Source organism: Tiliqua scincoides, chromosome 1 (genome assembly GCF_035046505.1).
Source record: "Tiliqua scincoides isolate rTilSci1 chromosome 1, rTilSci1.hap2, whole genome shotgun sequence".
In the NCBI taxonomy this organism is placed as follows: domain Eukaryota; kingdom Metazoa; phylum Chordata; class Lepidosauria; order Squamata; family Scincidae; genus Tiliqua; species Tiliqua scincoides.
In genome coordinates, this window is record NC_089821.1 from 285589383 (window position 1) to 285615640 (window position 26258).

The following is a 26258-nucleotide window of genomic DNA, read 5'->3' on the forward strand; positions in this document are numbered from 1 at the left end:
GAGCAGGTAGCAGCTTCAGGGAGGGAGAGTTTTGCCGGAGACATAGCATGAAAGAAAGATTAAACCCCCTCTCTCTCCTACTGTGATCATGATTGAGATCCCTCTGCAAAAGTTTTTTTTTTTTTTAATTTGTATATAAGTTTTATATAGGTATAAAACTCAAAAAAGGGAAAAGGTGAATGTGCTTAGAGCCATTTCTAGATTGGCCCTCAAATCCTTTTAACTGAAGCTGCCAAGCTCAGAACATTTGTCAGCCTTCTCTAGAGAGAGAACAAACTCAACAGCCTTTTTTACCCGCATTACTGTACTTCGTAGATATTTGAAGTACAGTATACCAAAAAATGAACATTAAGAACTTTGCACACAATTGTGCCCTACTTATAGCAAACAAAGGAAAGACAAGAGGCCTGGGCTGTGTGATGAAAACATTTATTGAAATAACTTTTCAAAAAAGTCAAATACAGTCAAAAAAAACAACCACTTTACACAATACAGCACACATTAGCCAACTTTGGAAAGGAACATACTAGAGACTCTTTGTCTAGCCAGTACCAGGACATATGATTCAGTGCTACACCTTACTAAAATATCCTCTCCAGGATTTTTTTTTTATAAACTGAGAGGTCAGAGCAGCATATTTGAGTGCAGAAGTTACTGATTATGGAAAAAAGTCATAATCACGCAGACTATCATGGGAGGGGGGGAAACTACAGAAAAAGTGTGCCCAACCGGCATTCCCACTGAACAGCATATTGTCTCACTCCAGACCAGAAGGCAGTCTATTCAGGTTCTTTTAGAATATGAATTTGTGTTTCAGTGCTACTCCTAAACACTCTTGCAGCTCAATCCTATGCATGTATACCCCAGAGCAAGCCCCACTGTGTTCAGTAAGTTCCAAGCAAATACACAAAGAGTTGCTACCTTAACCTGCCTAAATATGGGTACAGCCATGAATTCTCATTCTACATCTTGCTCAAGATCAAGCCATTAATTGTCTAAAATCGGAGCAAGTGAGGCACAGCCTAGCTGATGCCAGCCACGCGTTTAGAATACTAGAAGAATGAGAGTTGCATAGAAGTTTTCTTCAGGTTTAAGTGCTCAAAGCAAAAACAACGTATCTGTGCTCCTACTTAAAATTTCCTCTTTTGTTTCATTCACATATTATATAGCATCATTTGTCTTTTTCCTTTGAACACCTGCTACAGGCAAATAATTCTGTGCAATTCAAATGCTCACATCCAGCATTTGCAACATTGGCTCATCCAACATGAGGAGCCAACTACGATTTTTATTGTGTGTTATTAATGTAGCTCTTGCAACACCTTCATCTATTTAACATTGGCCTAGAGACCTAGGAAGTTCAGTTGCCTCTTGTCTTTCATTATTCCCTAACCTGAAACATTTCTACTCATGTATTCTAGTGATAACATCGGGAGATATCACTCTGCTTGATGGCACATCATCAGCTAGTCTCTGGAGAGCATGTGTAGAAGGCTTTGAATGCAAGGTCCCTGGACAGCAACTCCTGCCATACTGCATGGAAAACTACTACTGTATTTGTTTCCTAAACTGTTGGGATGGATTCACCATCAGTGGTACAGAACATGCTTTGTGCTCACAAAGTTCTAAATTAAATCTCTGGTATCGCCAGTTAAAAAGATATATCAGGAAAGTGGTTGAGAAAATATCCTTGCCTGAAATGTTGAGTTGCTGCGCCTCAGAGGAGGGCTATTGGACTAGAATCAATGGACAACTCCACATAAGACAGTTTCATACGTACATATTTTGATATGGCACAGGGCTGTGGTGTTAAAAAAGTAAAAAAAAATCCAATAGGGCTAGCATAAGCCCTTTGGATCATAATCCTATATGCACTTTCCTGGGAGTAAGTCCCACTGAACACAATGGGACTTCAGAACAGACATGCTAGAATTGTGCTATTGAACCTTAAACAGTAGGTTGTGGTTACTGTGCTAATGCAGCAGTTTACACAACCCTACAACACAATTTTATCTATGTTTACCCAGAAGTAAGAACCACAAGAGTTCAATAGTACTTATTAATTCTTATCCTATATGTTTTAAGGATGCAACCTTAAACTCTTATTTGCCAATGCATTGTCTTGGAACCAAGTCATTTCTTGGACCAGAGTCAGTTTTACATCTAAGTGCATCTCAAAATGACTTCCTTGATCGAACACATTCCATGACACAAGAAACTATGTAGGACAAATATTACAGGAGTATTTACTAACACTGTGTGCTTGGTTAATGACTTCAAAGATCAGGGGTTCAAACCAAATCCTATCCAACTTTCCAGCACCAACGTCAGTGCAATGCAGTCCTACATTGCATTACCTACATGTTCCCTTACCTTGAAAAGGCCTCCATGACTGCCTCCCTCCACTGCAGGATGCAGGTGCATGCCCCATTGGCACAGCTACACTGGGGCTGGAAAATTTGATAGGATTGGGCCCTTAGTCACACTAAATCTTCTAAAGATGAAAACACTTTCAAGCCTGCATGAATGTTTAAAACTAATTTTTAAAAATTCAAGGCATGGACGGTTTCACTGGCAAAGTAATCAAGACACAGAGAAGTAAACCAAAGAATAAGAAACGGCCACTTAAAATCACACTTTGAGCATAGGTCAGAGAGTACATTTGACCAACTGTTGCCCCAATGAAAACTATCGAGGTAAGGTACAGGACACATGGGGTTGTATCCAAAGAGTTAATCATGACCAAGGCCCATTGAAATTAATGGCACTTAATCAGCCACTACTAATGTGCCTCATTAATTTCAATGCTGCTTAGTCATGACAAATTTCTGTGGATACAACCCACACTGCAAGGATTTGGGCTTTGGTGCTAAGTACTGGGAATGAAGCACTAATGCTAACAAAAGCTGGGTTCAGATGTAATTGCAAATTAATGGTTTGCAAGTTGCAACTGAAAATGAGCTTCAGGGAACCACAACCTTGTTTGCTCTTCTATCCTTTTACACATGAGAACTAAAAAATGAAAGCTTCTACTTCTTGGTCTGAAGTAAGCCACAGTTCTGTGTTTCATATTAACTTTGGGAATCATAGTTCATTCAAACCACAGTTAATTAAAAAAACTAGACTGTGAAACCACAATTTAATTCTGGTTGGTTTTACCTAGTTGTGATCTGAATAAAACAGTTTCCTGTTTTTGAAGTAAGCTACAGTTCTATATTACATACAAACTAGGAGCAAAAGGGTTCCTTTATCTGCCCTCATGCTCAAAAGAGGGGGAGAGACTGCAGTTTCCTGTGGTTTGCTCATGTAGTAGGAAACAATGGATTCCTGTTACATCTCAGCCTGGACACTACTTCCTTCCCCAAATTAAAGTGTAGAAGAGGGTATCAGGAGATGAGTTAATACCTCCTTTGTAAACTACCCCTATGTCTTCCTAGTAAGGATTATCTCATGCTATTGATCTAATCCAGATTCCCAATTTGTGGTCTTCGAGACCAAGAAGTGGTCCGTGTGGTCTCAGGGGAAAAAAATCAGCTTCGATCACCTCTAGTGTCTTGCCAAGCAAGAAGTCTCCCACAGACCACCAGAGAGCTGTGGGTGGTCCATTCTCCATCCTCTTGGATAGTCCATGGGTGAGCACTTGGGAGACAGATCACCAGAGAGAGCAGGAGACGAGACTGCCCAGAGCTGCATGTGGTCCACAATGATTTTTTGCCTCAGTTGTTGGCAGGCTCCTAAAGGTTGGCAACCACTGATCTAATCAAATTGGTTTAGGTCCTAAAGGCAGATAACAGGAATAGGCTTTGAAGACTGAAGTCCATGGGAAGCTTAGGCTTCTATTACACCATTCTTAATGCATCAGTTTCCTGGCAACTGCATCCTCCTTAAGGAGATAAACAAGGCAGCTTTAATTTTCCCTGAGCAGTTTTAAAGGATCAGTGAAATTGATTAGCCCCAGGTGATCACCTGTCCAGCACACTTTGTACTACAAACAGATAAGGTGCTAATACAGAAATTTAACCAAGTGGTGCTTGATTATGGCTACAATCCTAAACACACTTTACATCCATGCTGTTTTTAGCTTTTACAAGTTTTCCCTTCTTAATTCTCCATTTTGTGTTTTACTATAATTTTAAGGTTGTTTTACTTGCCTAAGGCTATTTTAATGTTTATATATAACTTATTGTTTTAAATGTGGTTTTTATGTTTGTAAACTGCTTTGAGTGTTCCCTTGGGGAGAAAAGTTGGATATCAATATAGTAAGTAAATAAACTTATTGGGGAGTAAGCACCACTGAATACCCCAGGACTTACTTCTGAGTAAGCATGCATACAGGTTGTGTTGTGGAACATGGAATTTGCTTTCAAAAGCTTAGATGGAAGTAGATAAATTTGGACATTAGTTAAATGGAACTTCTGGATTCAGGGGGCATACTCATTTGAACGCCAGTTACGGGGGTGTGTGGACAAACTGCAGGAGGGGGCTGTTGCTTTCATCTCTTACTGTGGGCTTCTCAGGACCATCAGGCTAGCAATACCTGGAAACAGGATGTTGGATTAGATAGACCCTTGATCTGCTCCAGCAGGACCCTTTTCTGTTTTTGTGTCAAATAAGCTTGCCTTCTCATTCAAGAACCCTGAGCAAATAGCATTTCTACAAGATGAGGGGACAGAAGTAAAACAAAGGAGAAACTAGGCTCCAAAGATTATTAAAAAACATGTTTTTTTGGAATAAATTAGCTATCCTACTGGTTAAAGATACAAGGTGGACGTTAGACATCGCACAGCTTACCACATTTAGGGCCAAATCCTATCCAACTTTCCAGTGCCGATGCAGCCATGCCAGGGGTGCATGTGCTGCATCCTGTGGTGGTGGTGGGGGCAGTCACAGAGGCCTTCTGAAGGTAAGGGAGCATATATTTCCTTACCTCAGGGCTGCATTGCAGCTGCAGCAGCACTGGAAAGTTAGATAGCATTGGGCCCTTAGCTGCATATGTTTTACCATATATTCAGACATGCCAATTCTATTTACTGTAAAAAGTCTGCTGAGTCAGTTTCATAAGCATAAAAAATGAGGCAAAGTATCACAGTACTTCAGCCATGAGATTACACCTAAGAATGACCTCAAATATCTTAGAAGTTCCAATATAAGAGAAGGAAACCATATCCGACCTCTCCCAATGCCTGATTACATTTCTATCCCATCTACAATGGTAAGAACAAGGTACCTCAAGGAAATGTACACATATTTCCAAGAGTTGCACATTATACATCAAAGAGTCATGTATGTCTCGTAAGCCAGTCTGGCCACCCCTGCTTTAGAGTGTCAAATTTATTATGCTATAATTCACATGTGAACTATAATACTATAGCTCACACATATACTGCATATGGTGTACACAGAAGCAGTTGCTTGATCAAGTTAATTCATGAATAAATGAATAAAATAGACCATGTCTTTGAAATGCTCCCCCTTGGCATCTATACACTGCTGGCATAGTTGACTAACAGCCCAATCCTGAGCTCAGCGCTCCGGCTTTCCGCCGGAGCACATGGTCGCAAACATGCTGTAAGGCACATCTGCAAGGCTTACCGCCGGGCCAGCACCCATGCTAGCCCAGCACTGGCTTGCGCTGGGCAAGCGCCTGTCCTCTACTGCTCGGCAGTCTCATGGACCGCCGAGCCATGGTATGGTAAGTGGGGCGGGGCGTTCCGGGGAGGGGGGAGACATGGGGAGGGCGGAGAGAGGGCGGGCAGGAGGCGTGCCGGGGGAGGGAGTGGTGAGGCAGGAGGCGGGTCTGGTGGAGCTCAGCTCCATCAGATCCTGACCATTCATGCAGGGCTTGGCGCACTACACGAACACCTTTATTTTACTGTTGACCTTTTGGTCGGCAGTAAAGTGAGTAGCCCCATTGCGGGGCTACTTTCCTTAGCCGGGGGAAGGGGACAAAACTCCTTCTCCTGAGGCGCCGCCCACGGCAGGCTGAGGTGCACAGGATACTCAGGATTGGGATGCCCAGGATCTGCAGACATCCACCAACTTGTGTCCTGGGACGGTTCCACACATCTCTTCAAATGCTTCCCCTAAGCTTCCCTTTCCTTATCAGGTTTTCTGCAAAGTATGTAAGAATTAGAGTTCATCTATGTGTACTTTTTTTTTGAGGCACCCTGTATAATGAGGATCACTTCCAGATAAGAATGTGCGTTTCCCTGAATGTTGCCCAATTCCATAGGGTCAGGATAAAAAAAGCCAGCAAGAATTTTAAGGTTTCAAGGAACATGTGCACATTCCTATCGATCTTCACAGAGTGAAAAGAGATAATACATTGATACATTTTGACCAGGCTCCATCTCTGAAGCTGAAAAATTCTGGATCGGATATTATTTGAGTCCCCCATGCACTTCACTTTCTGGAGAAAGAAATGCCTACTTTCTCCACTACACAATCACTACACGCAAAACCTGTATTCTTGGAGACGTCTTGTACAGGTTACAACTCATCCTTCTTTCAACTAATATACTTCATCATTAATCTGCAAATATTATTCAAAAATTACATTGCAATTGTGAAAAGGACAAAGTGCATTTTCAAAATAAAACTCTGAACTTAAGGAAAGCAGAATTAAAGCATATCTGCCATTAGACTCCGTAGAGGAAAATATTTAAGACCCTTGTTTGCTTGAAACAGATCTTGAGCTTTAATTTGCTCAATTTTACATTATTTACTTTCAGGATCTACTTTTCATTATTTACTTTCAAGATCTACTGTGTGCTCCAAAATCAACTCCATGTTGAGCCAGAAGGAATAAGCTGCTTTCCATTTTTGCAATCAGAACATGTAGTACAATTTCAGTAGCAATTATAGTTAACATGATCTAGCACACCTTAAGCAGACATTGTGGCTGAAGGACCAATGCAGGTTTATCTTGCAGAGGAGAAAGTTTACATTGCTCATGTGACAAAAAGGAAATCAGTCCTAAAGAGAGCTTTATGATTAACAGATGAATTTAGCTCAAACTTGCATACCTGATATATACACAATTTCTTTTTTTATCTTCTCTCTTCAGGCGCAGCCCCACACAAAGCAAACACATTTTTATTTCTTAGGCCCTGGATGAAGCATGACCCCTGTGTTGAAAATAGGCTCTACATATTTCTTAAGATGTGCCAAGTCATAAGAGGATGCATTAAAGGGGAAATGTTTGGAGTAACAATAAATAAAAATTATAAATAATGTTTTAGGAGAGAACAGCAAAATCACATTTTTTTTAAAAAGCTACATAATGGAGACACATAGCGAGTCACTTTTCGGTTCTTCAGAACCACTCCGAAAAGCAGCTACTGTCCAGGTTACTACAGAGGAAAAAACATCACACATGCTACTCTAAGCCCAATGATTCATTTGGAATTTTAATGATATGTTTGTGCCCCTCCTGTTGTGCCCCACTAACTTCTTTGCAAAAAACTGAACCTAAATGTTTCTCATTGTAAGCCCCGCTTTCCCCACTACTGGCCTGGAATGGGTCAACTGTTGTCCATTCTTCCAATTCTACCCTGAAGAAAAGCAAAACTGATGCAGCTACTCTTACCCACTTCCCTCTTTTAAAATCAGCCTTACTTGCCAATTCTCCCATCCAATAGTTGAAAGCAAGCCCTTTCTCTGTAAAACACACACAAACAACAAAACAAAAACATACCACCCATTAAAGTTAACTGGCATGAATGGTCTCTTGCTACTCTATTTGCTTTGCTAGCTACGTAATTCACCTGTCTTGGGCAGACCATTTAAAATGGCAAAATTAGAAAATTATCAGGTCTCTTTAGAAGGTTATTTCTTTGGCTTTATAACTTCCCTCACTAAACCTGCAACAGCAAAAGACAGCCATATATACAGATCTCAAGGGTATTCCCTGGGAATGTCGCAAAAAATCCATGACTACACCAAAAACATTTGCTACAATCATGCAAAAAGCCAAGCAAATGTGTTAGACAAATATCAAACAGCAGCTGCTTTGAAAAAAACATGTACTCAAAGTTGCATCTGAAAACTTAATAAATACATTTATAATTCTGTGCTGCAGAAACAACATGATCTACAATTACTACTTCAGTACAGTGTGACTGACAGCTGATGTGAAGGGCAATGTCTGAAATGGAATGAGTGTTGTTTATGTTGCATTACGGTTGGCAATGCCCCTGAGGTCTGAATAACCACTGTACACAGGTATGCAAGGAAAGAGGCTTTCTTATTAACTTTTGAGACCTGAGATCTTAAGCTAGAGATTTCAAGAACAGGACCCACAGAAATTACCACCAGAGCTAGGAAGTCAACATCCATAACAGAGCAAAAGGGCTATCTTGCCAATGAATGCTATACTGCATGACTCAGCATTACCCTTTGGTCACTAGTACTACCTCTGGGGTAGGGGGGGTGGTTATGCCTGGGAATGACTGCTCCTGGGGTCCCCAGGCACAGCAAGGAAAGTGCATGTAAGACTGATTCCATTCAAACAATGCACTATATTAGAGTAGATGAGCTGCACACAACTGATTGTCCAATTTTAATATGTGAAATTGATAATGTTCTAGTTCCAGTGGAAGTGACTTTTTTGGTTTTAAAGAAGTATATGGCTCCAAGGCATCTACTTGATGAGGAACTTGGCACTCCAGCCCATTTGAGTTGGACACTCCAGTCTTTAGCTATACTGAATTCAGGCCAAGAAGCCAACTGAAAGAGCAGCACAATATGCCCCCCAAAAGTGTGTGCACTCTGGTAGCGGTGAACATTTTCTTAGTCATTCTCCATCATCATAACAGTCTGGCTTATTCTCTCTTCCACAGTGCTCCCTTGCATGCTACACAAACTCTTTATCTGTCAAGCTGTGAAATTGAGATCCATGTATACACAACTGCATTCCAGTTGTGCCTTGCACTGGTCATGCCACAGTTGGAGCCACACAACTATACAAAGGGGAGAGAAGATAAGCAGCCAGTGGCCTTGATGGGATGTGTACATTCCATCTAACAAGATCCCCAGAGACCAGGCAGCACAGTAGCAGTATAGCTCTATACTTTCTACAAGATGCTTTGGCAGTTGATCCAAGCAATTATTTGCAACCAGTGGGATAGAAGATGAAAACATATTTACAAAAAAGAAAAAAGGACACATTTCAGTTTCAGTTCACATAAGTGCAACAGAAAGGGAAAGCAGACACCTGAAGGTTGCGCCCAGCAATTTGCTTGTGGTAGCAAAGGTCTCAGCATAGGGTCTGCAAAAGACAAACTCGAGCTGCCAATGATCACTTGTACCAGTATTAGCAGTGGGGCAGAACTGAGAGATAATCTGCACATAAGCATAGAGATGGGCGTTCAGATTCAGCAAATCGGGTGATGCCTGTTAAGAGATACTAGTCTTGACAGGAAGCTTGCTTTCCTTATTTCAGTGTCTTTGGTCCTGCCCACTATGAACCAAAATGTATGTGGACTCCTTCAGCTGGTATAATAGACATGGAAGAGAAGAATCTTGTTACGTAGGAGAGAGTAAGAATTGTCAAATTTGAGCAAGTAAATGCCCTCGCCTGGATAATCATGGCTGCCTATTTGCACTTCCCGGTGGCTGTCCCTTCGGTAGACAGGCATGATCTCTCCATAACGGTTTCGCAAACGACTTCTGGAGCCCCTTTCCACATCACCAACAGGAATAGGTCCTGAAGAAAAACCACATACACAATATATCCATCAGTTAAAGCAGCCAAAAGAAAGACTCACGAAAGACTCAGGGCCATGAATCAAGAAGGAGCTTGCATCAAACCTATCTTATGCCGCACACTGGATGTTGGCTCTAAAAGGATCTAGTGAGGATAGTGTAATTTAGGCTTCATGCCTCTCCATTCAGTAATGTATCTATTTGTAGGCCAATACCACAGTCTTTAATATTTACTGGCATAATATAAATAAATAAGCAAGCAAAACTTAAACATAAGCAAAATAAGACTTGTGTATTTAAATTTGCAGCATCTGAATAAATCTATAAATAATGTTTTGTAATGTATCTTTCCCAAGTTGGTATGATTAATTAGAAAAATGAAACCAAAGAATAAAAATACGTGATTTTTCCCCCATCTCCCACCCAACAGCAGAGACATAAATCACCAAAACCCACCACAGGCATATAATTTATCTCTAGACTTAGTATGTCATATGCTGGGCTGTGTGCAGTTAAACATAGTTTGGTATCTTAAAATTCTGTAGTAGGCATTGAAGTTGGCATCTTGAAAATCTCAGTTGCTTTTTTTTAAAGCAAGTTTTGAATTAGTGGGCTGAAAAATTAGGTTTGGAAGTACTTGGACAACGCCTCAAAGCATTTCCGAAGCCACAAGGGTAGCTAAATAAGATTTTTAGAAGTGAGAATATGAGGTTCCAGTGGTCTTCATGGTTCATTTTCCTTTTGTTAGTCATGGGGAAGGATAATAAAGCAAATCTGCATGATTTGTACAGCTTGCAGAATCTAGTTTTGTTCTCCCTGTAAAGCAACTGGCTTATCTCAGCATAGTTTTTTTTGTTTTTAAAGCAGCCTACTCATATATCATGCCCAGCCCCAAAGAAAAAGACTGTTAAATATGCTGGTCGTCTTAGGTGTTAAAATAGCATACTAATAGTTTTACATTAGTCCAAGTATTACTGGAGAGCCAGTGTACTGTAAAAGGATGGAGTGCTAGATGTGAACCAGGGAGACTTGGGTTTAAATCCCCATTAAGCCATGAGGCTCACTAACAGCCTAATCCTATCCAATCTTTCCAGGGAGTAAGCCCCATTAACTATAATGGAACTTACTTCTGAGTAGACAAGCATAGGATTGGGCTCTAAGTCAGTCATTATCTCTCAGTCACTAAGCTATCACACTGGGCTCTTGTGAGGGTAAAATGAGATAACCTTATTGTACAACATTCCCTCCCTTTAAGGAAGAGTGGAATGGAAATAGATAATGCAAGGTTTGAACAGTGAACCAGGATTTAAATCAGGATTCAAACATTTATCAGATGGTAAAATTTTACACATAAGACTATAGGGAGAATGGAAAGATCTAGTTTGAGTCCTTGCAAAGGATCTAAAAACAGATTCAGAATAAAGCAGGGCTATTTCTCTATGGCAGTGTTTCTCAAACTGTGGGTTGGGACCCACTAGGTAAGTCACGAGCCAATTTCAGGTGAGACCCCATTTACTTTAATATTTTATTTTTAATATGTTAGACGTGATGCTATCATGGTATGCGACTGCTTTTGGGGAAAGGTTACAGATCTGTACTTTTAACAGGATATGCTTTTAAATGGGGCTTACTCCCAGGTAAGTGTGAGTAGGATTAAAGCCTACAATTGTTAAAAATTATCCTGCTTGATGATGTCACTTCTGGTGGGTCCTAACAGATTCTCATTCTAAAAAATGGGTCCCAGTGCTAAACGTTTGAGAATCACTGCTCTATGGTGTTCCTAAGGTTATGACATTTGCTCCCTGGTGAAGAACAAATCCTTATTGGGTTTTACAAAGAAATGCAAGACATGTTTGTTAACTAGGCCAGGCATGTAAAGGGTTCTGACTATAGTGTTCTGACATTTCGTTGCCAATTTTATTGGCAATTTTCTTGGTGATGGCACAGAGAATTGTCTGAAGGCATATGAGGTAGTACTACTACTGAAGCTAAAGTAGTTCTAAGTGACTATCTGTGAACCATAAGTAGGCTGTTCAAAATAGCTGAAGTAAAAAAAATGCATGTAATAAAGAGTTACTAAAGAACTGTCAAAAAAGTTGCCATGGTGTTTGGCTTTAATGGCAACATTGCTGAAAGGTCTTTGTTTTTTAATGTTGGTTTTAAATATTATTGGTGTGCAATGCTTTAATTACCAGAGATTCAGTTCCCCAGCTTTTTATTATAGTCCCCTGTCCTTGACAGTTTTGGAGCAGCCATGACTTAGCTAAGATGGGGAGAGTCAGGAGGCAGCGTTTGTGGATTGAATAAAGGATCCCCTATCTTTCCTCCGCAATTCAAGCACTGTAGATAATTTTTCTTTGTGAGTCACCTGAGCCATAACGGAAAAGGACAGATATGCATTTCTAAAACATACATGGGACAAGAGATGAAAGTCTCAGTGACTTCATTTGGGCCTCTAAAATGTAGGAACATAAGCAAAGTGTGCTTAATGGATCGTAGAATTCTAACATGTAGAAGTACTGTGATACCAAAACAACTGCTGTGGCCCTTGGCCAGCTGAACTGACCTTCAAACTCTTCCTCTTCATCGTCTTCTTCATCACTTGACTCACTGACTTGCACAGTAATGGCAGTGCTCGTAACAGGAGTCCAATCAAAATAAACTCCAAAGCCAATGTCATAATCTTCTGTAGCAAACTCCCAGCAGACTCGCTTCCCGTCAGGGTGGGTTGGCACACGAACTGTTACCACCTCCCCCCTTTTCACTACCATTCGGGCATTCTTCTCCTTAGCTATCTTTGTTTTGAATTCCCTTATCTTGGCGCTTGTCCAAGTAGTGGGTGGTATCAAAGGTGGAGGCCGAGCTGAAAAAAACACAGGCAGGATTTGACTGACCTGTAATTCCTGTGGGAGAGGGGGATGTTATTTCTTAAGAGAACTGACTAGTCTAGCGAAAAGGATGCCCCTTTTCGAAGGAAAAAGGAGGATCTCTCCCTCCACCTCACCAGGCTTATAGTGGTTCTAGAGTCCACCAAAGCAACACCCTCCCATCACCTGATGTCACATCACCCTGCTAAGAACTTTGGTCTCTGTGGCTCATTCCCCATGCCAGTTCTAGTCATCCTCCTTCCTGCATTGCACACCCTAAGTTTTGGAAAGTAGAGGGCGGATTTGGAATAGGATATGGAATTGGGAAGTACTGTCTCTACCACTCCTCTTCCTCTATTTCCCTCTTCATTTTCCTCTGCCTTTTCAAAAGTGAAGGAATGCAGTGTGGGAACAAACAGAGCTGGCCAAGAGAAGGAACTACAGTGGTAGTTGCAGCCACCACCAAAATCATCAAACCCCACATAATTTATCTCTAAACTTGGTATGTCACATTTCTGTCTGGTCAGGTACTATATTGTTACCTAAAAGTCTCATCATGTCTGACAGAACAGCACTAATGCTACAAATATTTCTTGCACAGAACTCTAGCAGCTGATCCAAGCCTAAGCACAATGATGTAATCTTAGCCCTTACCTTTTTTCTGCTCACCCAGTAAGTCTGTGGTTTCAAGCTCTGCTGAAAGGACATCCACTGCACCAGTGTATTCCGACTGTATCATGACTATATCACCTGGTCCTTGTGGGACAGGATACTTTGTCATCTGCACCACTTCCTCCTACACAGAGGCCAGAAGCATTTTTAATATCACACCACATGAACATCCAGCTTCTCTTTTTTGTAGTTCCTTAAATCTTTTAAAGTTTATATTTTATCATAAATTTTTACTTATTGATGCACAGTTGCTACATCTTATATAGAAGACACTATCCTGCCATTAAAAAGATAATATTTTTAGTTTTTTAAAAGAACTCTTTTTTTAAAATCAGCCAGGAATATAGATCTGAACATATTTTGGGGTCATATATGAGCTCTTGGGGTGGGCTGGGAGAGAAAGTAGGGAGAAAAAATTACATCAAGCTTGAAAGACTTACAGAAAACTTGATGCAATTTTTTGCTCCAGTTTCACCTTTTATGGAAAACCAAAAGCAATGGTCAGTTAACTATTGCCTTCACCAAAATGCAACACCACAGGTACAGGCTCAGCAACAGACAGGATGACTACAGCAGCAAAATTATTTGTTTAAAACACTTATCCTGCTTTTCAATTTAAAACCCCTGCTAACTGAGTAAGAGCACTTTTTCAAGCAGGTGCTCCTTTTTTATTTAGCTGGGGGAAAGTAACTGGCCCTCCTCACCCCAGCAGTGTCTTTTCTAGTGGCTGTCTGCTGGTGTTGTTTTGCATCTCTTTAGATTGTGAGTCCTTTTGGGAATGGAGCCATTAATTATTTGATTCGCTGTAAACTGCTTTGTGAACTTTTTGTTGAAAAGTGGTATATAAATACTGTTGTTACTACTGCTTCTACTACTACTAATTTTTTATTTTTATTTATGGCCAATTTAACATAGTTTATTCTAGAATAAGCTGCTAGCAATCTATATAGTTGTCACTGCATGCTATGTTCTAGCTCAGTTGTGATCCAGGGATTCCAGCACTAAAATTAGTATTTTGCAATATAAGTATAAAATGAGCCTTTTAACAAAATACTCCCTTATATTAAAACTGGCTATTCAGACAAAAATTTTTGCAACTCATTCCATCTCAGCCATTACCTTCCTTCCCTGTGCAACAACTTTTCCTTTTGCAAAAAAAGAAAAAAGAAAAAAAAGAAAATTCTGATCAATACATCTGTATCTTAGACACTTCTTTAACTTTGCTATTGCACTTGTGTGTGACAAAGTTTTAAAAAGGTCCTTTTAAGGTTCTCTCCCTTTTTAAAAAAAAATGTCAAGATTTTATGAACTTAACAGTGTCCAAAAAGACTGCCAGGCTGAGTACAAATTTTGATAAAGTTAAAAACTAACCTGATCCAAAAGCTGCAGCTCAATAATGTAACCAAAAATATGAACTATGAATAAGATACAACACAAAATCTTCACAAAGGATGTTGTTTCTGTGCAGTAAAAATGAATCATTCAAGAAACAAAGGATAGCAAAACTGGCATTTGTTAAGCAATAGACTAGGAGACAAAGCTACCTTTTTCGGATGATCAGTTAGGCTTTCCTGGAATTGATCGGTTAGGCCTTCCTTTCTTGCTTCATCTTGCTCCTCCTGGTTACCATCAGAGCTTCCAGAATCTTTTGTAGCATCTGCACTCACAGATGATCCATTCTGCAGCCTCTCAGAGAAAGACAATATATCAGTTCAGGATGTTTTAACAGCATGATGGAAAAGCCAGTGTATAAGACACACACAAATGAAGGTCAGTTCTATCAACTAGAAGGGTTAAATAGCTAAAAATGAAGCATAGGATGTTAAAGCACCAGGATTTCTCTAGTATGCACTTTCCTACTGCATCCAGGTGAATCTGTCTCAGCTAAGTCAAAACTAGAATGAACCATTCTACTGTGTTATACTCCCTCAGGCAGCAGAAATTCAGTCCAGCTGAGCCCTTCCAACAATGCCTTCATAGCCAGGTTACCTTGTAAACATTGCCTTTAGCAAATCATACCTTTCGCGCAGGCGGAATTAACCACCATCATGTAATTTGTTTGGAAAAAAGAAGTAGCCTGAAGTAATCTGACAGTTTTGTTGAAACACTACCACATCTATAAACATAACTTTCAAGAATAAATTTTTAAAAATGAAAAGAATGAATTTAAACCTTATGCAAAGGTTTAAACCTTATGCTTCACAAAGCTCATTGGAATAAGGTAGAGCATAAGAAGCTTGCTCAAGAGCTTACTGTAATAATCAGTTTCAGCAAGCTCCTCCTCCTGCCAACTACCTTCCAGAACTGATCATTGTACTGAATTTCATAAGAATAGATCACTGCTCTCTCAGAGCTGGAAGCAGCTCTCTAAGGCTGCATGCAGAACATTGCATGCAAGTTCCTTTTAACTGAAAATGCCAGGGGTTGGGATCTTCTGGATACAAAGTATGTACACAGCATTTGAATATGGCTCCACATTGTTGGGAAATGACAATAATAATAATGTATAATTAAGGTGTTAAGGGGGGTGGTGGTTGTACAAGTAACACAAAAGAAATAGAGGCACAAGAACAGCACCACTCCCTCGTCTACTTTCTTCAACTAACTAGTGAAGTATATCCCTGCAAGAGGCATATTTCTCCCAGCACACTGGTGCTATCATACAATGTTCATACAGAGTGGAAGATTATGGAATTTCTGTCAGGGTATCAAGAAAAATGCTCCTATTCTGCATTTGCTACTGTGGAGGCCATTTTTCCAAGCTTGGACTAGTAACCAGCAATTGATTTCCTGTGTCCACACCAATATCAGCTTCACTGTGTAACCACTATTGGAAGCACAGCTACAGTACTTGGAAAAGGAAAACATGTTTCAGCTGCAAGTTAAGATAAAAAATGGAAATCCAGCATTAAGTTCACAACTGGCCATAATGGAAACTTGCATTGGTTAAGCTGGTCTCTCACTTGCCTCTTTTCCTAATGGCCTACTCCTCTTAACATGAGAAGTGATTATATTCAAGTGAGTGTGATTTGCTAAATTGTGCAATTTTCCTGTAAAATGTTTCTGCCTTGAACAATTTTTTAAATTGTCCTGAAAGGTTTTTAAAAATAACCTTAAAGGGTAAATCAATTATAATCTAAAAGATAAGCAAACAAACTTCTTACCAACAGAGCCTGGGCCCCAGAAGCACTTGCTTGGTGCTGGATAGCTAACTGCTGTGTTAGCACAGGGTTTATTCTGTTTGACAGCAATGGGAAAAAGGGGCAGAGCCACAAGGAGCACAAATGGATACTAAATCAGCCAGCTATAGATTTATCACCTTTTAACTAGGAAACTCCTTTATTTTATTTTCCTGCCACAAACTCAGCTGTTTTATGGATTAATTTGAGGAACAAAAACTGCAAAGGAAAACCAACCAAGCTAGCCATGGGCCCTAAATTAGCATTATAACTAACAGTGCAATTCTTTACATGTTTACTCAGAAGGAAGTCTTACTCTCAGTTGTGTGTACAGATTGCAGCCTAGGAGTCCAGATGGTTACACACACTGAATAGTTTCCATTATGGCTTCTTTACCCCTATCTTCTCATTCATTTCTAATATTGTGACAAGAGCAATTTGTTGCAAGACATCCAAACTAGATTGGTGAGACTTTCCACAAACACTTGAGCTAACCCTAAGTCACAGTTTAGGGACACAATCAGCTTTATCGAAGCATGCTGAATAATGTTTTAGTACTGTTTTGTAGCTGCTTTACCGATGCGCCTGTTTAGCTCGGCATCGAGAGAATGAGTGTCGGAGATCGTTGAGCCAAGGTACACAAAGTCATGGACAACCTCCAGTTCATGCTCAGAGATTGTAATGCAGGGAGGTGAGTCCACATCCTGAACCATGACCTGTGTTTTCTTCAGGCTGATTGTCAGTCCAAAATCTTGGCAGGCCTTGCTAAAACGATCCATGAGCTGCTGGAGATCTTTGGCAGAGTGGGTAGTGACAGCTGCATCGTCGGCAAAGAGGAAGTCACGCAGACATTTCAGCTGGACTTTGGATTTTACCACGTTTTCCAGACTCACAAAGAGAGTCTGGTCCAACAAGAAGCTGACGGAACATACCAAGATCCAGGTCTACAGAGCTTGCGTCCTGAGTACACTTGTGTACTGCAGCGAGTCATGGACTCTTCGCCCACAACAGGAGAGGAAACTGAGCGCTTTCCACATGCGCTGCCTCCGACGCATCCTCGGCATCACCTGGCAGGACAAAGTTCCAAACAACACAGTCCTGGAACGTGCTGGAATCCCTAGCATGTATTCACTGCTGAAACAGAGACGCCTGCGTTGGCTCGGTCATGTCGTGAGAATGGATGATGGCCGGATCCCAAAGGATCTCCTCTATGGAGAACTCATGCAAGGAAAGCGCCCTACAGGTAGACCACAGCTGCGATACAAGGACATCTGCAAGAGGGATCTGAAGGCCTTAGGGATGGACCTCAACAAGTGGGAAACCCTGGCCTCTGAGCGGCCCGCTTGGAGGCAGGCTGTGCAGCATGGCCTTTCCCAGTTTGAAGAGACACTTTGCCAACAGTCTGAGGCTAAGAGGCAAAGAAGGAAGGCCCATAGCCAGGGAGACAGACCAGGGACAGACTGCACTTGCTCCCGGTGTGGAAGGGATTGTCACTCCCGGATTGGCCTTTTCAGCCACACTAGACGCTGTGCCAGAACCACCTTTCAGAGCGCGATACCATAGTCTTTCGAGACTGAAGGTTGCCAATACAATACTGTTTTGTACAAAATAAATTATATTCTTGAAATACTTTAAATTCCTGTTTTGGTCTTCTACACAAAATCGTCAAAGACAGCTTACAGTTCAAACTGCCATAAAACAATATGAAATACTGACACAAAAAACACACTATAATCTCCAATTACAATAATAAAACCAGAGAGCAGCCAAATACACAGCAAAATGGAAACACTTCCAAAAGACCCTCAGGAAATAAAAAAGGGTTCTGAAATGAAATTATGGTGTTTCCACTATATCCCTAAAAGCTAGCAGTAAATGAGCCTGGTAAATTTTCCTGAGAGTGAATTATAGAGGATGGAAGTCATCACGGAGGAAGCCCTGCTCCTCACAGCCACCAGACTTGCCTTCAACAGCCACAGAAGGATTCCTAAATTTAAGCCCTTCAGGAGAGGGATGGGTAAAGATATTCCCTAAAATATCCTAGCCAAAATCTAAAGGCAAGAAAACAGCTTGAATTGCACCTAAAGAGTAAAAACCAATTATGAAAACAAAGCCAGGATTCAGCCAGCAAAATTTTCATTGTGAGAAAATAAATTTACATTTAATAGGTAAACATATACTAGTATAGGGAGTAAACAAGCAGTAAAAAATTTCCTAGAGCTCATGCAAGCCCAGAGATTAAATCAAACGCTTATTTGGCATCAAGCGGAGTTCTGCACAGCATCTTTGGATGGAGACATAATTACAAAGGCAGCAGGGATTTCAGTCTCCTCTGTGCTGCAGATTTCACATGCTAGGATTACCTCAGATTGCTTTTAAACATAACATTGTGCTCCCACAATGTAGAAGAGAGAGTACACAAAGTTTGACCTTCTTAATTGGTCTCTTTTCTCTGTTAAACAGAACTTTACAATTTTAAGTATCAACAAATCAGTCTCTAAGCAGTATGGAAATTCACCAGTAAAGGACAAGAATGCTACTTGTGGTTATTCCATACAATGGAAATTTTAGATTAAAAGTGTTCCTTGCACAGAGTCCAAAGGTTTATGTTGATAATAAAGCTGATTTTAAAATCAAGACAAAATGGTGATCTCTCATTTGATTGGATTTTTAGTAAACCTAACATTTCAGAATAAAACACTTTCTTCATTACCATGATGGGAAAAGGCTGATTGTGAGGAAAAGATCTGCAAGAGTACAACACAGAAATATCCCCTTTCATTTCTTTGCCCTCAATCAATTTTTAATGCAGGTGTTTACCATATATATTTCCTACCTGCACTGCAAGGCATCTTTATCTGAAGCAGTATTTGTCTGGGATGCAGGTTCTGACCTTTGAGTTGAATCTTCATTCTCTAGAAGAAGAAGAAAGCAAAGATGGTCTTCTGTATGAGTAGAATTTTAGTTACTAGGCACAAATAGTTTTGCTGACAATCAGCTTTCCATGCATTATTCTGCCTCTTTGCCTCAGGAGATCTTAATGCATCTCCAAAGGCTTCTAGTGAAAAGTACAGGAAAAGTCAATAAGCATGAATAGAACAAGCTTCTGCTCAGGGGTTGTTAGACCTAGTTTTAAGAAAGAAGTTCTGGCCAAGGTGGGACATTTAAACTATGATAGGCTCACAGAGTACTGGAAATGTGACTGAACAAAATAACCTATAAAGTGATGGAACTGATACACTTAGTATGGAGGTGGGGGGAATTAAACAACAGTACATTTGTGTTTGTAAGCTATGCCTCAAATCATATCAAAATGTATGGCTTAAAATGCTGGTTTTACTTTAATGTCTGTTTACATAACAAGCAGAATGCAATGAGTCAGACAAGCGATGTGATATTTCAGATTAAAAAACAATCCAAACATTGCACAATCTTAAATTAACAATTAAGAGCTTGTTAAAGATGGCAAATGGGCAGGGCCACTTACTAAAAGCCTCCACTTTTCAGAAAACAGATAAGATAGCTTCACAGACAAGCTCTGAACTTAAGTGCCTTTCTAAATGAAGTACAACCTCCCAGACACACGTCCTAAAGTTGGGGACGCTGGGAGTTCTGTGGCATTTTATCAAGAGCTATGGGCCTTTAGCTGAACCTTGAATCTGAGGTATTTTCTACAGGAAATCATGGAATTAGAATATTGTTATTAAGATTTGTTGCTAAGCACCAAACTGCTAAGGAAGGCAGAGAGAGAGAGAGTGTGTGTGTGTTTTTAAACACACACGGCATATTAGCAGCAAGCAACCAAGACTTCTTTTGGAGCTAATTTTCAAAGACTTGTTTTAAGGAATCTGATCCCTGACCACGGCTGGTGTCTGCACTGATGTGGTCTTTTGAACTGTAGTTTTACATGTAGTGTTTGTTTTGATCAGGTTTTCAGTATATTTTGTTAACCGCCTTTTGTCTTGTTTTGGAAATTCAAGAAAACTTATTTTTGAGTAATAAATATAGACACCGCAGTATTGAGAGAAGATGGTTGGTTAATAATAATAAAGGGAAAATTTGCTACCATGCAGTTTTTGCTGTTTTCACAGAATCTTCTAGCCCAAGGGTGTCAAACATGAGGCCTGGAGGCCAGATGTGGTCTGCGGAAGCTTTTTATTCAGTACTTGGTCTCTCCTAGTACCACCATCAGCTGTTGAGGTGGGCTGTCACTGCTGAAAGGGATGCCCGCATGATAATTGGACTCTCCCATATCTTGAAATGTTATCAAGTTTTGTTTATTTTATCTTCTGTCATTTGCAGCTAATGAGTTCCTAAGTGAGAAAAAGTATTTATTTATGGTTTATGACCTGTTTAATGACATCACTTCCTGCCTAATTACATCCCTTCCGGCCCTCAGTAGACACCATGAATGCTATTTGGTCCGCTATATGAAATGAGTTTAACACCCCTGATCTAGCCCAAACTCCTGCATGTAGCAGCAAATCCTCCTAGACAGAGCATCTCCAGCAGTTGCCTGTTGAGCCTCTGTTTGAATACCTCCAATGAAAAAGAATCCAACACCTCCCTCAGCTATCAGTTCCACCAACTAATTGTAGACCTTTCACTGTGCTGCTTCTCCCTTAGAAAAACAAAAGCAGTAAAGATGCCTTTCAAGGTTTGTTGTGATGCCTTCTAATTGCCTCTCTCAGTTTTGAAGGCTGCAGAAAATCAGAAACATTAGTTCTAATTACATCTTTAGAGTGATCACAAAGCACAATGATATGTGGTCATTGCCAGTGTGTGCACAGTGTCTGAAAAAAACATTCTATACCTAGCTAAAATAAATTCTGCACATTATACATGATTATGCGTACTTTCTCAAATAACCCACCATTCCCCTACAGACAGGCAACCAAGGCAGCTAATAATATGACAGAACACACACACATAAAGCATTAAAACAATTACAAAGATTTTTGCAAAAGCCGTAAAATTATGCAGCAAATAATAATAAAACTGCAGCATAAATACCTTCCATTAAAACACCAGTGTTAAAGCATCATAAAAACATGGATGATATGGAATGAAAGTAACATGAGCAAGGTATTGTCTCATTATTTTTATTACTATTAGCAGTATTTATATACCGCTTTTCAACAAAAGTTCACAAAGAGGTTTACAGAGAAAAATCAAATAACTAATGGCTTCCTGTCCTAAAAGGGCTCACAATCTAAAAGATGCAAAACACCAGCAGACAGCCACTAGAAAAGCCACTGCTGGCATGAGGAGGGCCAGTTACTCTCCCCCTGCTAAATAAAAGAGGAACACCCACTTTAAAAAGTGCCTCTTACCCAATTAGCAAGGGGTAATCATAATTGTTAAAATAGCCCTGCAAGACATTTCACTATTCATTGCCATATTGCAGAAGGGAATTAGGGCAGGTTAAGAAAAGTACGAGTAGCTTGCCTAAAGCAGCATTTCTCAAAGTTTGTCTCCCACTGTACCACCTCACACAGTCCAGATACTGGAAGTATCACCAGAAGTAATGATGTCATTGCCAGTTACTTCTAGTTCGGAAGGCCAGACGTGATGCAACAAACATAGGTAAGAGGCTCAAGAAAGATGGGAAGATTTTTTTGAGCACAAGAAAAGTGCATGCTGGAGCTCTGCCCACCAAGCTTGGGCCTCCTACAGCTGCTGGTTGTGTTGTTGGTCTCACTGCCAGGTGGCGGGGGTCTGGAGGTCCCATAAGTACCACTGGACACCACCTCAAGTATCACCAATGGTATACATACCACTGGTTGAGGAATGCTGGTTATTCAGCATTCTGAATAAGCAATCTGCTGAGTTCATGGCTGGAGTATGTTTTGCAATGAGAACTTCCTGGTTTGCTGTTCAGCCACTATATTAATTCTCATGCCTTGATCAGTGATACTTCTGCTCATCTCCTCTTAGATTTCTCATATTTCTTCCTGGGCCCACCTCCATGTTTTTTAAATCTAAAGAGACTTGATAATTGCTTTTTGAAAATTATTAAGACTCCTAAGCACCAAGTTCTGCACCAGATACCATAACAAACTTACATGGTGAAGGTGTACCAGATATAGAACTGCTAAAATAGTGGAGAAATAAGGAGTGCCCAGTCTCTGGCCACCAGATTTGCATTTACTCAGGCCTTCCGCAAACCTATGAAACTACTTCCATGGAGTTCTAGGCAGTACATCACCTAATGTGTCTAATGTATAATCAATATATGACATTTTTATGATACAATATATTTAGAATGTGAAATCTCTTCCTAAATATTATAGGGTTTATGGCTTATGCAGGAACTTCCCCCAAAATTTATAGAACATGTCAACAAGAAGAACTGATTACAAGAGTTCCCATGAGACTCCTCAAATGGAAACTTTAGAGCCCCTTATTAAAGACGATCATAGGATGCTAGTTTCCAAAATAAACTTAGACAATTGTGATTTTTCTTCCTGGTACTGCAGAGCATTTGGGAAATCATTTTACAATGGACACCAATGATCTTGTTCTGCCCTCCAAAGCAATAAGGAAATGCTTTTTCCTCACAAAGTCATGATAACTAATTCAGTTATCCCTCCTGCGTTTAGCACAGAAGGTCATCTTGCATAACTCTTGAACTGAAGAACAGAGAGTTGGGAATGGAAGCCTTAAAATCTTCCATAAAATATAAGAAATGTTACTAGCAAGGTTGTATTTCATGACCCCAACAGACACATACAGATTTTGTCATTGGGAATCTCAGTTCCCAATTAGAAATTAGCCTTCTGCCGTAACCCTCAGATTACCTAAACATTTTTTAAAATAAATAAATGATTGGTGGCTCTGGAATCTGCATTATTATATTACCATAATATATGTTGTAATATGTTAAAAAAATACAAATTCTGCACCTAAAGTGCCCTCCCCATTCTGTTACCCTAATTATACAAACAGCACTAAAGGTCCATCCCCAGATTGCAATAATTACTGAACAGCATCCTCCTTCAAGAGGCAGACTGTCAGTCAATGCCCACATATTTTCAAGATTATTTTCATGTAAGATTTATAAATGTGCTTTTTCTAATTGGAAGCTGTGGCATAAAAACTTCTGAGGTGATACTGTTTTTAAAAACAGTTTCTTAAAAACTGGCAAAAAGATAAGGTACACAAAAACAAGCAAAGAATTTTACAGCAATGTTACTATTGTCTGTTATATGATGCAACAGTTACACCACTGAGTAGTCACCTAATTATAAAACAGATGATATGTTAGGGAAAAATTAAACAATGCAACCCAAGGGAATAAAAGCTATTAGAGGCCAGCTTCTGACAAACAAGTAGATCAAACAAGTTGTGCTACAACATAAGACAGGCTGTTGACAGACGTCAGCCAAAACTATTTCCTGGATAAGTACAGCATAATGTACCACAAATATTTTATAAAACATTAAAAGCTCCCCTAGCCTTTTTTGGACATTGTTATTCTTCAGTAATAAATGATTTAGTTTTTTATTTTCTGCCTAATAATGTTGCCCTACAACATTCTGTTACTTCCTACTACAGATTTTTTTTTTTCCAGTTCACTGCAAATTAATAATATGCTTATTTGGTTGTAACTATAGGAAAGCAACAATTTCCTAACAGATGGGGTACTGGGTGAGGTGAGGAGGGAGAGTCAAAAAGGCATCAGCTTCTACATCAATAGGGATAGTTCTGTCTCTGGAAATGGCACTATCTTTCAGCAATGTTTTCAGATGATATTCTTCCTCCATCCCAAAATCCCACAACTGATCAGCACCTAAGCCTTGTGCACAAACATACTTGTATCATAATGCAATGGATCAGGACAGAGGCAAGACATTGTTTAAACCAGCCTACAAGCTCAACCGACAAATGCTTCCAACAAAGTGCTGAACTCACTGCTACTCAAGTTACCTCCTGGTATGTGGGCACATCTATAGGGGAAAAGACTGACATCAATGAGCTACTAAATTTAATTTTAGTTACATTATCACTTGCAAAGCCTACGAAAGCATTATTTGGCTATCTTGCCTGGGAAAGAAGTCCATAAAGGAGAAATTCAAGAAAGTCACATTATAGGGGTAATGTGGAAAGGCCAAGCCAGAGGGATTACTTTCTGGGCTTTGCAACTGATTTACCCTGAAGGGAGAATTACTGAAAATAATTCCACAGAATGACGACTAGGATGCTCCTTCTGAACTCAACATACAGTTTGCCCCATAGCCACTTAAATACATTAAAGAGGACTGGTACTTAAACAGCAGTCCAGGGACCTTCTCCAAATACGTCAAAGAGAAATTAATTGGCTGTACAAGCCGCCACTGAGGTGCCTAGAAAGGAGCTGGTGTTGAGATGCAGAACAAATGTCTTTTCAGAACAAATGTCAGTCCCAGGTCACCTAACCCCACAATCCTCTGTGTGTTTACTCAGCAAGCCCCATCAGTTTCAATGGGACCAGTGGTGTAGCTAGAGGGGATGCAAAGCACTAAGTCTTGTAGGGCGCCTCAGTGCAGCATGCAAGTTCAGTTATTCTAGACAGGGAGGGAGCAAAGCACAGGTGTATGCCTCTGTTTGCTCACCCTGCCCAGAATGGCTCCGAAGGGGAGGGGCTGCTAGCACTAGTGGTGTAGCTAAGGGCATGCAGGGGGCATGCCCAATTGCACTGGGCAACAAGCTTGGGGGGGGGGGAATCAGACACTAGTGGCCAAAATTGTGAAAACCTTGGTAGGTACAAATAATACCATCATGTTATATATCCTTGGAAAGGCAATTTAATACAGAATGCAATGAAACAAACCACACTGGAATATCTGTATTCTGTCAAAACACTTTCATTTTACTCACCCCCACCCGGAATGGCACCCCCAAAGGGGGGTGGTGGAGGGGCCCCAGAAGCAAGGGAGGGCAACAGGATGCAGGTCTCATTGTCTTGTGTGCTCCCTGAGGCATGTGGTAAGCCACTGCCAGATACAGGAAGCTGGACTAGATCCAGTGGGGCCTGATCCAGTGGGGCTCTTCTTATGCTGCGGTGAGGCTCTCTGCAATACTTTGTGCTTTGCACCCCCTCTAGCTACTCCACTGGTATGGGACTGACTCCCAGGTGTGCAGTTCTGCAGCCTTAGGCTCCAACCCTAGCCACACTTTCCTGGGAGAAAGACCCATTGACTGCAGTGGGACTGACTTCTGAGCAGACGGGCATGGAAAAAGCCTTTTCCCACGATTTCTGCCCCAAGAACCTGCAGCGCGAGCCCAGTGCCCAGACTCAGCCCCCCAGAGGCTCTGCACAAAGACACCCCACCCCCTAAGGCTGCCCCCGACATGAAGAGAAGGTCGGTGGTGAGGATGAAGATGGCTTCTCCTCACCATCATCCTGAGCATTTAAAGTGATGCGACAGGCAGAGGCTCAACAGGTAGAGAGCGTCGCCTGCGGGCGGGAGGGGCTACCTGTTGAACCGCTGCCTGTGCCTGGCAGCCGTGGAAGGCACCCCCATCCCTGCGGGGCTACCTCAGGGCACGGCTGGGAGGGCCCTGAGGGGAGGGTCGACCCCCCACCAGCAGTACCTGGAGGCGGCGGCGAGGGGCGCTTCTCCTCGCCCCCTTCAGTCGCCTCGGGGAGGGCGCCCCCGCCGCTGCTCCTGCCGCCTCCCAGGCCCCCGGCGGCGGAGGGCTCAAACCGGGAGCCCGCAGCAGCAGCCAGCACGTCCGACATGGGGAGGCGGAGAGCGGAGCCAGCCGAGGGCAGCCGGAAAGAGCCGAGCGGCCGTCGCGGCCGGCAGCCCAGCCCAGCCCGACGCCGGCCGCCGACTTCCCGCCTCAAGCC

The 26258-nt window shown here is 41.1% G+C and overlaps 1 protein-coding gene across 1 annotated transcript; it reads right to left on the minus strand.

Moving 5' to 3' along the window:
- Positions 1-413: 413 nt before the first annotated feature.
- TMED8 (transmembrane p24 trafficking protein family member 8) lies at positions 414-26153 on the minus strand. The gene is made up of 6 exons (XM_066627754.1): positions 26000-26153; positions 19260-19338; positions 14789-14930; positions 13227-13368; positions 12272-12568; positions 414-9706 (listed from the first exon to the last, which is right to left on the minus strand). The coding sequence occupies exons 1-6, from the start codon at positions 26145-26147 to the stop codon at positions 9489-9491; spliced, it is 1026 nt and encodes a 341-aa protein (XP_066483851.1). The 5' UTR covers positions 26148-26153; the 3' UTR covers positions 414-9488.
- Between the last annotated feature and the right edge of the window lie 105 nt (positions 26154-26258).

Excerpts from the sequence above, each read along its gene's own strand:
- TMED8 (XM_066627754.1), bottom strand. The coding sequence starts at position 26,147 with ATGTCGGACGTGCTGGCTGCTGCTGCGGGCTCCCGGTTTGAGCCCTCC. Across the intron at positions 13,369-14,788 it reads TAACTGATCATCCGAAAAAG|GAGGAAGTGGTGCAGATGAC; the intron begins GTAGCTTTGTCT and ends GCCTCTGTGTAG. Across the intron at positions 9,707-12,271 it reads TGAAGAGGAAGAGTTTGAAG|GACCTATTCCTGTTGGTGAT; the intron begins GTCAGTTCAGCT and ends GTTTTTCTTCAG.